We start from the raw sequence: 15815 nt of genomic DNA, 5'->3' as shown, positions 1-15815 counted from the left end.
TCTTGAAAACTCTTATAATTACACAGAATATATATAATTGTGCAATTTTCAGAAAGACGGACAACTAATAAAAGAATGTGCTGTGAGTGAGGTACATCTTAAGAGCTTTCCATCTAACTTCACAATTACTGCACCTTAATAAATATTTGCTACCACAACAACTTTGTGTCAAAAATATCAAGAAAACTTTACCAGGGAACTCACCACCAGTGTTATTTACTTTAGCCTGTTTACATTTTTTTTTTTTCTAGACAAGTTATCCAAAAATCACAGACAGACGGCATTGTTATGGACATATTGGCAAACTATATTGAATGTTAAAGATTATAAATTTATAAAGATTATACATGTAGGTCAAATACTGATATGAAGTCATTAGCAGCATTTACTATGATCTGTAAAATGACAATATTTAGAATCATAATAAACTGCTCGTGTACCACCCGCCTCAAATAAAACACAATTCTGGAATCTATTAAGAGAAGCATAGAGTCTAGATCAGGTGAGGTAATTATCCCCCTCTACTCTTCCTTGGTCAGACTTCATCTGGAATACTGTGTCCAATTCTGGACACCCCACTTTAAAAAAAGACAGACAAACTGGAGCAAGTTCAGAGAAGAGTTACCAAGATGGTGAGCAGTCTGCAAATCATGTCCTATGAAGAACGGTTAAAGGATCTGGGTATGTTTAGCTTGCAGAAGAGAAGGCTGAGAGGAGACTTAATAACGGTCTACAAATATCTGAAGGGCTGTCACAGTGCAGAGGGATCAGCCCTATTCTCATTTGCACAAGGAAAGACTAGAAGCAATGGGATGAAACTGAAAGGGAGGAGACACAGATTAGATATTAGAAAAAGCTTTCTGACAGTAAGAGGGATCAATGAGTGGAACAGGTTACCACGGGAGGTGGTGAGTTCTCCTTCAATGGAAGTGTTCAAACGACACTGGGCAAATATCTGTCTGGGATGATTTAATAAATCCGGCACTGAGCAGGGGGTTGGACCAGATGACCCTGGAGGTCCCTTCCAACTCTACCAGTCTATGATTCATCAGTGCCCTTCACATGTGTTATTTTCTCCTCTGTTTAGCAGTCTGGCTGTCTGCATGTTGGGTGATAAGTGGTGTACATACCTGCCCTCTTGTATCAGTATATTATTGAGTATATGGCCGCTTCCTGTGATTTTTTTAATCTGCAACATAAGGTCACCTTTTATTATTTTTCTCCAGGGTTTTCCCTAAAACACCTTTCCCATGCAGTAAAATAACTAACAGGCATCTACTCACCTTTCCCCATTGCCGCAATGCCCTGTGTCGCTGCTTCGGGTCTTCCCTATGACAGGCTGCCTGTTCACGTGCGTAGCGATATCCCGCGGCAGATCGCCGCCGCGGGAGCCGGGGAAAGCTGACGGTTCTCCTCACTGAGCTTATCTGACAGATAGGCTCATCGCAGAGAATCGCGGCAAATCGCAGCATGCTGCGATTTGCCGCCTGCAAGCGGAGAATCGCTATGATTCTCCTCTTGTGGATAGGGGGGGGGCTTCACTTTCCATATCAACGCTATGGAAAGCGTTTCCCGCAGCCGGATTATCGCCACAGGGAACGCAATGAAAATTTGCCCGTGGACAGGCAGCCTGGCTTGTCAGCATATTTACGACATATCACAGCCGCTGCAGCCAATAACAGAGCTCAATGCTCAATCGCTGAACTCTGTTATTGGCTACAATTCATATGACATCCCATAAACTGGGCAGGACTGCAGCCTGTAAACAAACACAAGCATGTGGGGCCAAGCACCAGTACAGAACACAGCGCGAGCAGGGAGAGGTGAGTATATCGCCTGTTAGTTATTTTACTGCATGGGAAAGACACTTTAGGTAAAACGTAGATCTCAGACAACCCCTTTAAGTGCCCATCAGAGCAGTTGGATCTGCAAAAGATAAATCTTGCATATCATATTCAAGTTACACAGCTGTCCCTGGGTTTTGCCTTCTGTAGATCCTGTCTCTCCAAAGTTGCTTTCTCCTTTGGAATAAGCGCAATTGAAAACCATAATAAAAAAACCACCAGGTGTGAACGAAATCTAAATACTCCAAGGTGATTATGTCTAGTCTGATTTACTTCTGATGCGGGTGGTGGTATAACGACACAGATTCAGGATACAATGCAGCAGAAGGAGTTACAAAAATATGCAATATTTAAGGACAAAGTAATGTAAGAGAATAATGATACAATAACAAGTAAACAATTACATTTTTACTGTAGATTTACTTAACGCTAACTACAACTAGTTAGGCCTCCTTCCCACGAACGGATTTACGCCGCGTAAATTCGCGGCAAAAATCCGCTGCGTTGCCCCCTGCTATTAGGTTCTATTGAACCTAATAGCTCAATGCTCACGATGCGAAATTCCACCGCGGAATTTCGCACCGTGAAATCTCCCGTCCTCACTCGCAGCATGCTCTATTTGCCGCGGGTGTACGCGCTGACGGCTTCCATTGCAGTCAATGGAAGCCGTCCGTTCACGCTATCTCCCGCTGTAACACAGCGGAAGATAGCGTGAAAACACTTTCCCGCCTACCGCCGCCGCGTCATGTGACGCGGCCGGCCGCGTCGTGACGCGGTGGGCGTGTCACATGACGCGACGGCGGTGGGCGGGGAAGCGTCTTCACGCTATCTTCCGCTGGTAAGTATGGGGTCTCTGGGGGGCGCCGTGACGGGCTTCACTGCAGAATATTCCGCGGCGGAGTCCGTCACGCTCGTGTGAAGCCGGCCTTATACTAGGATTATTAATACTGTATACAGAATAAGAGTTAATACTATGTACTTAATATGGAGTGAAAATAAGGATAGAAAAACTTTATCAACAGTGCTGTGACCAGATCCGTCCTGTTAGTCAAGACTATTAATCATGTAACGTTATATACAGTTCGCCTATAAGGATCAACACTTGGTTTCCCATGATACAGTAAACCTGCAGCAGAAATAAAATGAAAGTCTGGTATCAGGGTCTCTGGATCTTTAAGGCTCAGTCCTTTTTAAAACAACCATCTTAGTCTATACCTGAGTACTCGAGCCTAGATTTGGTAACACACGTTCAAACAGGCACTGTTGTCTCTTCCCCTATCTGCAGCAGGCCTGCTAACTAACTTTTTAGTCTCTAGTGGTGTGTACACATAGCGGTTTTACTGAGGCAGGCCTCACTTACAACTTGTTTTGCACTCTCTCTTTATAGCAGCTGGCAGTCTTAAAGGGGTGCTGACATGAGAAAAAAAAAATTACTTACCTTGCCTGGCCAGGACTGATCGTCAGGCATGTCCCCTCCATTGGGCATCCTCTTCTGTGACTTCTAGAAGCAGAGCTGGAGCGGTCAAAATGACTGCTTCCTTCTCGGCTCAGTCCGTGAGCCACTTCTGGGGTGAACAGATGGGCGCCATGTCACAAGCAGTGACATCCTAGCTGAACTGTAGGATCTGCGCGTGAGAAGTGGAGAGGCGGCCCGTCCTGACTCCTGTCAGAGGGCACCTGTCTACTGTGCCTGCGTGCAATCCCGGAGGGGGCGGCCCGTCCTGGCTTGTCTGCGTAAAGAAGACTGCCTGTTGGAAGATGACCCCCGCTGCACAACATCAACAGAAGAAAAAGGAAAGTATTGAACTGGATCATATTTTCCTCCAGCAGGTTTCGGGGTATTCTGTAGCTTCCAAATTGTATAGTGTGCACACATCATCGATCAGATCAGACACAAATGCCGGTCTAAGCTGAGAGAGTCTCTACCCAAATGTGTAGAGTCTCAGGCTTTGATTGTAACGCATGATAACCGCCTTTTTATGGGCGTGCAACAGATTACATCAGTAACATATAGGATTCTCATTTGTCGGATCATATAGAATCCCCGCCTCCCCCTCCCCACACCTCTCTCAAGTCCAATGTAGCTTGGACTTTGTCCTAGCTGAAGGAATTTCTGTGCACGTGACAAGTCATTGTTTGAGAGGTCTCTGTGTTATTTAAGAAGTTTCTGTGTGGGGGCAGGGCTGGGGAAACATCCAAGATGAACACAAGCAAAACATATAGTACTGTGATTTAACTCTTTCCTTATGCAGCAGAGTTCCACATTAGGCTCAAGTTATAAAACACACATCTTTCACCATGCCATTGTCCAGCAATTACTATAATGAGATTATGCAGTTGTTAGCCTCTAAGAGTTAAAGTCACTACAGCTGCGTAATACATCTAGTTTAGTACAAATCGATAGACATTTTACACTGACTAATCATCATGTCTATCACAATCCCCCCTTAAAATGTCTATCCTCTAACTCTCCATCTAATTTTCACAGTTCTCTGCGTGTGAGCCTATAATCGGAGCGCGTTGAAGGTTCGATTTAGGGTCTTCAAGGGGGTGTAGGACTTGTCCACTCCTTCTGGGGATGCATCCAGCAAACTCATGGTGGGAGCGGCTTTTCCAGCATCCGTTTCACATTTCTCTCTGACACAGGGGATAACACAGCAGACTAGAACAGAAAAGGTAACCATCAGTTCACATACAACAGCGACGCCTGTCTGTGCCAGGATCCTTTACCACCCGCTCATCCATGGCGAGTGCTGGTCCCAAAGGTTAGCTCTTTTTAGTTAGTGCGGTCAGCTTCTTTAATTGTAACTGCGTCTTTACCCGCGGGTCACGTGTCGTCTGGGATGTAGGTACAACAAGTCTCCCCTATCATCTTACAGACACTCCCCTTTTTAGCTAAAATCATATCTAAGGCCATTCTATTTTGAAAAGTCATAGTCGAGGTAGGTCCTATTGGTCGACTAGTCCCTATAAGGCGTCTCTAGTATAATTTATAAACCACTGCTAATTATAATAAACATAATTAATCCAGTCAACGTTTATTTTACCATAATGATCAGAAAAATAGACTCAAATCTAGTTTTAACTTGGTCTCTAATTTTTAAAACTTGTCATGTACCCCTCTTGGGTATCCTATGACGTCAATGTACACGTGTAGATCAAAACTACCACCAGGGGTCTCTCTTCTCGCTCTAGTATAATGTTACAATACTAGTAGTGTGCACAGGTACGCACCGCCTGGGACTCCCTAATCTTCACCCACACCAATGTCCCTCCTGGAGATAGCCCAGATGGTGGACAGGCCGCCGACACTGACCCTACACTACCTAGTGACAAGACTGGAAGGAACCGCCGTACCTATGCGGAAAACAAGGATAGACCAACATGACAGGATAACCACAGAACACAGACAGAGTTGGATCGAGATAAAGTAACTATTGGGGGTAACCTCATTATCCTCAATGCTGTCTGACAGGATATGGAGGAGCATAAGGGCTTTACTAAGGCACACTCCCCTGCCCAATTACCTTCCAGGCGGGTTCTCCACCTCATGTCTCCACAAAGCCAGTAAACGTCTCCTAAGGACTGGACCTGATTCTGCATCCATTCCCCTCCTATCGTACCGTAGGAGGAGCAATACCCGTTAGTGAGTTCCCCAAAAAGCTTCCTCCACCCTGCCCATTTGCATGGCAGGTGTAGTTTCCAGGGTAGTCAGTAATACTCTCTCTGGTGCAAAACACTTAAGTAGTTATAGAGTATTCCTTTTTCCACTTCTCACAAACAGTGTAATTTGTGGAAGTGCTCGTGAAGAGACTAAGAAACCACTCTTCAGCATCTACAGGGAGATTTAGGGGGACCATCACCGAGTGTAGTCGGGCACTACCGCACACGCAACAGTTAGACTTGTTGCTCCCGTTAGCATTGTACCTCATCAACTCCAACCAGAGATTCTGGTCAGAGTAGCCAGTCGCTACTGTCAAGGTGTCCTCAAAGGTAGGGTCGGCTATGATCATCTTGTTCGTCAAGGTCTTTATCTTACGGCGGAGGGGGTTAATTATGGGCACGGGACTAAGTGAAGGCTTCCATTCGGCTGCATCTACCATATCCCTTATTTTAAACTTCCCTAAGGGATCTGTCCTCCCGTACCGGTATGTCCCCAAACTGTAAGTCCCCCCGTCCCCCGGGCTTGGATTTCCCATGGTTAATGTAAAAACCGCATTAAAACCAAGTAACATACTAAGTTCAGCCTTCCAATACCTGCTGTCCTTATTATTCTCAAGGAGGGTTATACGACTAATTAGGGATTTCCCTCTCTTATCTTTCTTATTTTAAGGCACTTCACGGTTTATAGGACCAGTCTGTTCCTGCGTTCCATCCCACTAATCCCCAATAACGGCAGTCTTCTCCCCAGACATTATCAGTGGCGCAAACATATTGTATTCCCCGGGTATATAAGTCATATAACCAGCTGGACTGAACTAAATCTGGCCTGCGGTGGGATCTTGCGCCTAGACACGGGACCACAGTACCATAGTCGAAGGAATATGCGGCTACTTGAGTGCTGGACGAGTTATACCAGAAGGTGACCATACCCACATATTCTTCCGACTAAGGATTCCAGTTGCCACCCTCCTCTCTCACTAGCCCTAACCAGAGTAATGTCCTTGGCACAACTAAGACTGGTCTTCCGGATCTAAAGCTTTCTTACAGTATGGATCCATGTAAGTTTTTCGGCTAGTTTCACAGCTGTGGCAGTAGTCAGAAGCACCTGGTAGGGACCATCAAATCGGGGCTCAAGAGGGTGCTTCCTGAGGAACTTCTTGACACACACCCAATCCTTGGGCTGCAAGATATGTGTCCCAGTGTCTGCCTCTGAGTCTGGAAGAGAACACCTGTGCATAGGCTTTGGTTAGTGCTTTAACAACAGAAATCACATACCTAGTCAACACATCAGATTGCAATTGTAACTACTGAGGATAGTAGCAACCTAGCCTTGGGGCTAGCCCAAACAATCTCGTAGGAAGATAATGCATGATCCCCCCTGGGTTCATATCTAACACTGAATAGAGCTATTGGATGACAGTCTTTCCAAAGTGGCGTCATTTTTAAGTATCTTACTTTTTAGCGTGCCACTACGTCTCTCCACCTTTCCACTACTCTAAAGGTGGTTGAGTATGTAAAAGGCCTGGGATACACCCAGAGCAGACATGACATGTTACATTCACCTGCGAAGTTTATACCTCTGTCTGACTCTGAATCACTTCTGGCACCCCATATTCACAGTTTACCTCGTTCATGAGCTTCTTTGCGGTTACCTACTTGTTTGCCTTGGTAACAGGGTCGGCCTCCAACCTGCAAAGACATCAACAACAACAAGCACGTATTCATACTTCCGAACAAGTGGGAGCTGAACGTAGTCAATTTGCAATCCCTGAAATGGGTAGAGTGGTCCCGGCAAGTGTGATGTGGCAAATTTACTTCTGCCCTGACTCACCTATGGCATAGATCATGCTAAACTGGACTAATGATGCAGCAGCTACAGAGAACCCAGGAGTCGCCCATCCTCTTTCAAGCGTTGTCGTCATTGCTGCTTTACTAGGTGGGTCTTTGCGTCCATCAGCTGGGCCATCATGGGATACAGGAACTGTGGTAGGCAAGTGCTGTTGACTGTTCACCTTACGCTGTCCTGTTTCTGCTGCTCCCATATTAGTCCATTTATTCTTTTCTTCCTTGCTGGCTTGTAACTGTAAAAGTCTTTAGCATATCAAAGTCCAAATTTTGTCAACGTCCAAAGTTTTTACCACTGACTCATGCTGTCAGTATCTTTCTTCTTTCTTCCACGGCTTGAGGGCCGCTGCCTTTGCTGTGCTGTCGGCGAGGGTGTCGTCTCTCGCTTCTCCAGTGTAGGAATCGGTGCGAACTCTTAACTTTGTCAGGTAGAAGTAGGGCCTCCATGAGACTCTGCACCGCTGCACCATTCTCAATTGGTTGTCCTGCTAAGGTAAAAAACTGTCTGGCCTTCCATATTGGGCCGTAATCATGAGCTATGCCAAATGCATACCAGGAGTCAGTGTAAAGGGTTGCCGTCTTACCTCTCGCCACTCTACTCGCCTCAGTGAGGGCCTTCAGTTCCGCTTCTTGTGCTGAGACATGCGGAGGCAGAGCTTCTGCTTCTAGGACATCTTGTTGTGTGACCACTGCATATCCGATGTGGAGTCATCAATCCTCACCCTGGTACCATCTGCAAAAAGCTCAACATATACATTATCAACAGAGGTTCCGGTAACTGTTTGCATACCTGCAGTTTCTTACTGTATTAGTACTAAATAATCGTGTTGATGTTCTATTTCACATGGCACGGAATCTTGTAGCACAAAATCATTTTTTTATTTTTTTTTAAACCCAATAGCTGATCTACAACACCTAGATCATCTATGACCCAGATCACCTATGCCTCCCCCCCTTTGAATCGGAATACTCAATGGAAAAAGAGTAATCGCGTTCAAACTAGTACAACGTTGAAAAAGGAAACCAAGAGGCACAAAAACAAGCACTTTGTAGGTCAAGGTGACATTGTATGCAGCGAAGCCTGAGCGAAAATATCCTTTAGATTTTATTTTTTTTTTTGTCAGGTCGCAGTTAGCATTTTTTAACACAAGGGGGCGCAACACAAGTAAAATTTTACGTCACCCGGTGTAATAGTATTTCAGGGAATCTCCAGCGTTTAACTTTCACTCTCCTGTCGGAATATAATTATAGCTTCAGTGTAGACTGACACTAGAATATACAAAAGACTTAAGGAAAAAACTAAAGAATACGGATGAATTAACATCCTACTCTGGGCAATTCAATCCCTCTTTCTCACATAAAAAGTAAAATTACTTCATCAAATTGCGTGAAAAAGTTTGCTGGGTGACTATAGGGAAATTATTCCATCTGTAGGAGCCTTCCATAACATCATCTGTCTGAACATCCATTGGAGAAGCGGGCAGTGGAAAACAGAGCCCCTGGGAACACACCATGAGAGAGCGTCCACTTTCATGGATCCCTGGCCTCTGTCCCCCATGCATCAACTCCAATCTTCCATACACTATAAACCAGCTTAGTCGTCTACTATGTCCCAAGCTGCATCTTCACAAAGGTTTGTTTCCCTGAACTTATCACACATCCAAGGTGGCCACATTTTGGAGTGTAACAAAGTCTGGTCAAACAAAACCTTACTTCAGACAATCATAATTTTAGCACTGGATACAGTGGCATTGGGGAATGTAGGCCTCCTAAGTGCGGCAAAATGGCCGCCAGAGGCAGAAAGGGGCGGGGCTACAAATCTCCCAGGTGAGGCAAGATGGCTGCCGGAGGAAGGGGCGGGGCCAGGGGCGGCAGCACTTCCAGGTGAGGCAAAATGGCCACTGGAGGAAGGGGCGGGGCCAGGTCCTGTCCCGGATGGGGAGGGACCGGAAGTAACATCACACACCCTGAAAGTGAGCACATGGGGGGGGAAATAATTTCAGGGTGGGGGCAGAGCTCACCACCCTTGCTGTAGAAACATTGCAAGTGCGGCCGCCATTACAGGGAGGGGCTGTAGTCAACACAAAGGCATTACATTGTTCATAATATAGACAATACACACATCCCCCACTACACGCTTTCCCCTCTTGGATCTCTTTCCTACGTTATACCACCTCCTAGCAAAAACTAGCTAAAACACCTTTCTTTCTGCTGGGCTTCCTGCTCATCTTCTGAAAACTTTCTACAGTCTATCTTACCATACTCATTTCTTTTCGTTCTGCTTATCTGTCCATAACCTGACATTTCTTTCTGCAACTTTTCCTGATCCTTTTCTTTGTAAAACGTTTCTACATGTTTTGCATATTCCACAACATCCTGCATTCTATTCTGCCTGCTTATTCTATCCTATTTGAACTTTCTAGACACAGTAAAACTCCTTTACCAAATTCCACCCATCTCTTCTAATATCCCTCGTATATCACAATGCGCATTAACACTAGAATCACAAGACAAAGGGAACAGACAGGTTAACTGGGAAATGCTTTCAGTGGCTTAACTTCAGCCCACTCTCTTATCAGTAACCCTCCCCCAATAATAAACACTGCACATTAATTCTATAATACCGAACAGACGTGATTACTGGAGAATACCCACAACGGCTCAAGGTATATATCTCACCTACTTTTGCAACAACCCACCCTCTACTAGTAATCCCCAACAGCACTCTCTGCACACAGTCTGGACAGGACATTTAGCTATACACAGAGACTGACGATTATATTCAGTGACCAAGACCTCAAAAATATCCGGAGACTTCAGCCGTCACACCACGGCTATAATTCCCGCATATTCCTTTTCACATATGAGAACATAACACGCTCAATCATACCGGGAATACATGTATTTTAAATTTTCCTGACCTCACACTAGTTACCTAGGAGTATGTGTCCCTCTGGCGTGTGCCCTCAAACTTAAACAGCCAAGTCTACCCTTCTGACACATTAACCCTCACAGAATTTGTCTCTTGGTCTTGTATACACAATCTTTAACCGTCTCAGGCATAACATACCAGCATACAGAATACCCCTAAGGCAGGTTAAAACGGTGTCTTTTTCCGAGTAGAAAGAACTAGATTACCTGCCTTTCATTGATTTATCACTCTGGATCAGAAACAGGCAGATTAGCAGTTAGAAATCAGCTTACATTGGTAGATTTACATAAAGCAATCTTACCGTGTTCTGTAGATTTTCGGGCCCCTGAGTTCTGCGTGCTATCTGCCGATCTCTGTATTTTTCCAGAATAAAAGAAATCAAAATCTCTACTCGGCTCACCCAGGGACTCCAATTGAACTGGATCATATTTTCCTCCAGCAGGTTTCGGGGTATTCTGTAGCTTCCAAATTGTATAGTGTGCACACATCATCGATCAGATCAGACACAAATGCCGGTCTAAGCTGAGAGAGTCTCTACCCAAATGTGTAGAGTCTCAGGATTTTATTGTAACACATGATAACCGCCTTTTTATGGGCGTGCAACGGATTACATCAGTAACATATAGGATTCTCATTTGTCGGATCATATAGAATCCCCGCCTCCCCCTCCCCACACCTCTCTCAAGTCCAATGTAGCTTGGACTTTGTCCTAGCTGAAGGAATTTCTGTGTACGTGACAAGTCATTGTTTGAGAGGTCTCTGTGTTATTTAAGAAGTTTCTGTGTGGGGGCAGGGCTGGGGAAACATCCAAGATGAACACAAGCAAAACATATAGTACTGTGATTTAACTCTTTCCTTATGCAGCAGAGTTCCACATTAGGCTGAAGTTATAAAACACACATCTTTCACCATGCCATTGTCCAGCAATTACTATAATGAGATTATGCAGTCGTTAGCCTCTAAGAGTTAAAGTCACTACAGCTGCGTAATACATCTAGTTTAGTACAAATCAATAGACATTTTACACTGACTAATCATCATGTCTATCACAGTATAAGGTTTTTATGCTTTAACAAGCCATAAATCGTGGGTTCCCTGTGTCCATTCTGCAGACCAGGGAACAATGGCTGTTAAAGCATAAAAACATTATTCGGGTCAGAACCCCTTTAAGCGCCATTTACATGGGATGATTATTGCTCAAAATTCGCTCAAACTATGTATTTTGAGAGATAATCGTTGCGTGTAAATACTACTAGCTGCTGGCCAATGGCAGAACAAAGGGGTTGTATGAAGATAACAGACCACCTGCTGTTGTCTGCATACAGCAACAGGAGCCTCATTTACATGCAAATGAAGCTGAAAAGCTACTAATGGGCATTAGTGTTCATTAGCAGCTTGTGCAAAATGATCGCTCAAACCTTCATTCTCTCTTTCTTTTGAACGAATTTTGAGCTGTTTGTAGCGCTGAGAGAGTTTCAGTATCTTCAGTGGGTGAAGCTTCCACCTAACACTTATGGTGCTTCTTCGCCCACAATCTTCTGCCATGCGCCTCTGGCTCTTCTCTGCCTCCCCCTGTCTTGAGAGCGGAGCCTAACATGGGCAAAACAGCCTATTTCAGTAGTTAGAGGGAAACTCTCCCCGTCTGATCAGTGCAAGTGTAGCATCAATGGGCCCCTACTGCCACTCTAGTCTATAAATGGTCTTTGTGCTGCACCCTATAGGTAACATCAGGCCCTGACCTTGTGGGCAGCTCGGGGATAATATATTTGTAAGAACAGCCAGAGGTTGCAAGGTTCAGGCCATGCAGGAGCAGCCCTCTAGGCCAGTTGCCCTCCAGTACTCTGCTTAATAGGCCAGAAGCCAGCCTGGGCCTGGCAGAGAGAAGCAACACTGAGTAGTTGGAACTGTTACTGAGGTGGATACAGACAGTAGGTGGCGCTATTCTAACATTAATCCTGGAATATTTGGGGATATAAACCTTTTTTTTCAATAAGTGAAAATACAAAAACTGTTCATAATTACAGGCTGGATTTAACTATAAACAATATTTTTAGTGGGCCTATGCTTTTTTTTTAAAACCAATCTGTTATAAAGATGCAACCTTTCCATACACAGTTGAGGCCATTATCCAAACACTGTGCATTATATGTTACTGTACATTATGTTTTTGATGTACTTTAGCGAGTTAATTACAGTTTGCGTTCACCTTTCCCCCCAGCTGACTGTATACATGCCTATGGCATGACTTGTTCCCCATCACTACCGCCGTTCGTCCACACGGGGGCGCGGCTTCGCACTTGTTTTCTTTCTTCTGTGCCTGACGTCAGCTCGCCATCGCCCTCGGTGTTCCTGTGCGATCCCCCCGCTTCCGGCAGCTCCAGTGATGGCGGATGAAAGTGGAGTCCTGCAGCACGGTCCCCCGGAACTGGACGAAGATGAGGAGGCGGCGGGCAGTGACAGTGATACGGAGGGAGAGGACATCTTCACCGGCGCTGTGAGTAGCACGGGGTAACAGTTAGAGGGAAGTAGCGGCGGCAGCTGGCGGTCATCATGTCAGCTGCTGCCTGCAGAGCGGCGCTCCGTGCTGTCATTGTGTAGTCTGCCCGTCCATGGCCGCACTGCACGGGGTATGTCACAGGAGCAGGGGGAGGACATCCCTGCCGGGGGGCTGCTGGGTGCCGGCAGTACAGGTGTGCACCATGTACAAGCTCAGGGACCACCTGGCTACCTACCTGCCCTCTCTGTGGCTGTGCACCATCTACGAGGGACACACCTGGCTACCTACCTGCCCTCCACTCCGCAGGTGTGCAGCATTCACAAGCTAAGGGACACGCATGGCTACTTACCTGCCCTCCACTCTGCGGCCGTGCAGATGTGCACCATTTACAAGCTCAGGGACCACCTGACTACCTACCTGCCCTCCACTCCCGTGCAGGTGTGCACAATGTACCTTGTATAATAATAGTGGGTGCTCCGCTCCCTAATAGTATGATCACATCCATCACTGACCCCCATAGTATAACACCCGGTGCTCCGCTCCTTTGGTCTAATCACATCCACTTCCCTCTTAATCAAATCCCCTTCAGAGCTCACAGAACAAGGGTTCTCCATAGAAGACGCACTGATACTCGCCTACTCCCAGTCCTGATCCACACAGTCTCACAGGCCGGTCTCACATCTACGCTGGAACATCCGGCCGAAGGCTCCGTCACAGATCTGGCTCAAAATACTGGAAGAAAAAGCTTCGTATGCAGCGCTTTCTCTTCTGTCAAAAAGCCACGCAACTCGGCGTAGAGCGGACAGAGTGCTTATCGTCAGTGGGGTCCATCCGGCGCTGTTCAGTGCTCAAGAGGCGGAGCCACTCAGCTGCGGGGATTCCCCTTTCCTGCTCCCCGAAATGAGCAGGAAAACGGAATCTCCAGCGCAGGTGTGAACCACTCTTAGGCTGGGTTCTCACAGGGCGGATTCTCGGCGGAAATCTCGCGGTTTGGCCACAGCGACCGGGAGAGCCGCTGCTGCAAAACCCGCGCCGGCTTTGAAGCGGCCCGGCCGCTCGCCCTTCCACTGTGGCCGGCGCTCCTATAGAGGAGAGCGCAGCCGGGAAAAAAAACAAAACATGCTGCGGCCGGCAAATCTGCGCCGTAGCGGCGGCTTCTGCCGGCTTAGCAACAGCGGATTGGCCGTCCTGTGTGGTCGAGATTTCTGAGAAATCTCATCCGCATGGCTGGCTAATCCCGGGATTAGCGGCCGCATGCGGATCTGCCGTGGCGAAATTCCGCACGAAATTTTCGCGACAAATCCGTCCCGTGTGAACCCAGCCTTATTATCTACCTACATTCCACAGCTGCTCAGAAACCATCCCGCACAGATATCCTCCCTAACGCCAGCATCTCCCAGATATGTGTACACAGCAATGTCATCTGCACAGAAATGGCAACAAGATAGCTACAAATGGCAACAAAGCTGAAGAGTCATGCTGCTACATGCAGACTCTTGGCGGCCGCCTGGAGCCCAGTGGCATGAAAATAAAAACTGATGCAAAGTAGTGTAAATAAATGTAATTGTTCGCAGGACCTTTAGCCCACGTTTACACGCAGCAGATTGGTTGCAGAAATTTCTGCAGCTGTCCCATTCATCTGAATGTACAAGGTGCTTCATTCAGGACTCTCCCTGATTTCCCCACAATGCCTGCTGTGTGCCCGTGGCCTGCAGATCACCCACCGCACAGGACTTCCCCTTAATAAGTCCTGCTCTCACCTGTTGTTGCTGCGGTTCTGCCCCGGTTGTGGTCATGAGATCACCGTTGTGGTGAAGCAACATGTACACAACTGCTGGTTTTGCTGTCTTGGCTGACTGCACTCCTTTAATGCATGCAGGAAAATCTTTACATTGTGCCAGCAGTTCTGGAAACTTTTACACCTCTTACAGACTTGTAACTTAACCCCTTAGTGACCAGGCAATTTTCATTGTTGCACTGCAGAAGCCATAACTCATTGACATAGCTGTATAAGGGCTTGTTTTTTTGTGGGGCGAGTTGTATTTAATGGCACCACTGTGGGGTACATACAATGTGCTGTGTTGCTTTTATTGCATTTTTTGGGTGGTGGTGGGGGGGGGGGAGAGAAAAAAAAAATCCAGAAATTCTGTCATTGTTCTGGGTTATTCTTTTTATGGCATTCATCATTCAGTAAAAATAACATAACTTATCTGAATCCACATGATTACTGTTTATTTTTAGATTTATTTTTTTCTACTTTTGCACAATAAAACATGTTTTTAAAGCAAAACAACTGAATCTACATGACCACATTTTAGCATTTTTATTTTTCCGGTAACGGAGCAATTGTATTTTTGCGGAAAGAGTTGTTTTTGTTTGTACCATTTTGAGGTACATGGGACTTTCGGATTGGCTTTTTATTTGCAGGGTTTTTGGGGAGGCAAACAATAGAAAAATGATGGCATTTCTGTTTTTTAAATGATCTTTATGGCGTTCACCATGCACGATAAAAGACTATTTTCATTGCCTGGGTCATTAGGAATGTGATGATACTTAAGTGTTGCTTTTTAAAAAGAAATTTGTGCAGAAAAATGTGTATTTTTATTGGATTTTTTTCCATGAAGGGGTTGTCTGGTCTCTTTTTTTTTTTTTTTTAAAGTTTTGATTCGAGTATGCCTGAGGAACAACCCTGCGTAGGTTCAAAAGCTTGCAATAACATCATGTATTTTTGTTAGCCATTAAAAGGTATCATATCTACAAGATTACGTGGTTTCTCTTGCTGAGAACAATCACACTTGGGTCATCAGGTAAAAAGAGACAATCGTCTAGATAGGTAATCAGTAGTTGATCAATGGGACCCCTGTCCACCAGCTGTTTGTCCATCCCGCTGTCAGTACAGCATTCTGGACATAGTCCATCACTGGTCAGAAGAGGAAATGGGAGCGCTGGCTTCACTCCTATTGACATCAATGGAGGCACCACGAACTTATTATACTTTCTTCTCTTCTCTTGGTCAGTGCACCATCAGCTAAAG

At 45.7% G+C, this 15815-nt stretch overlaps 1 protein-coding gene across 1 annotated transcript in view; it reads left to right on the top strand.

Moving 5' to 3' along the window:
• The first annotated feature begins 12623 nt into the window (after positions 1-12623).
• Positions 12624-15815, top strand: part of SNX1 (sorting nexin 1) — a 48274-nt gene continuing 45082 nt past the window's right edge. Inside the window, exon 1 of the mRNA XM_066592435.1 lies at positions 12624-12778. Coding sequence (XP_066448532.1) covers positions 12668-12778 — 111 coding nt within the window. The 5' untranslated portion in view covers positions 12624-12667. The remainder of the gene's footprint in view (positions 12779-15815) is intronic.

The sequence above is a fragment of the Eleutherodactylus coqui genome, chromosome 2 (genome assembly GCF_035609145.1).
Source record: "Eleutherodactylus coqui strain aEleCoq1 chromosome 2, aEleCoq1.hap1, whole genome shotgun sequence".
NCBI lineage: Eukaryota > Metazoa > Chordata > Amphibia > Anura > Eleutherodactylidae > Eleutherodactylus > Eleutherodactylus coqui.
This window is presented reverse-complemented; position numbering and strand designations above follow the sequence as displayed.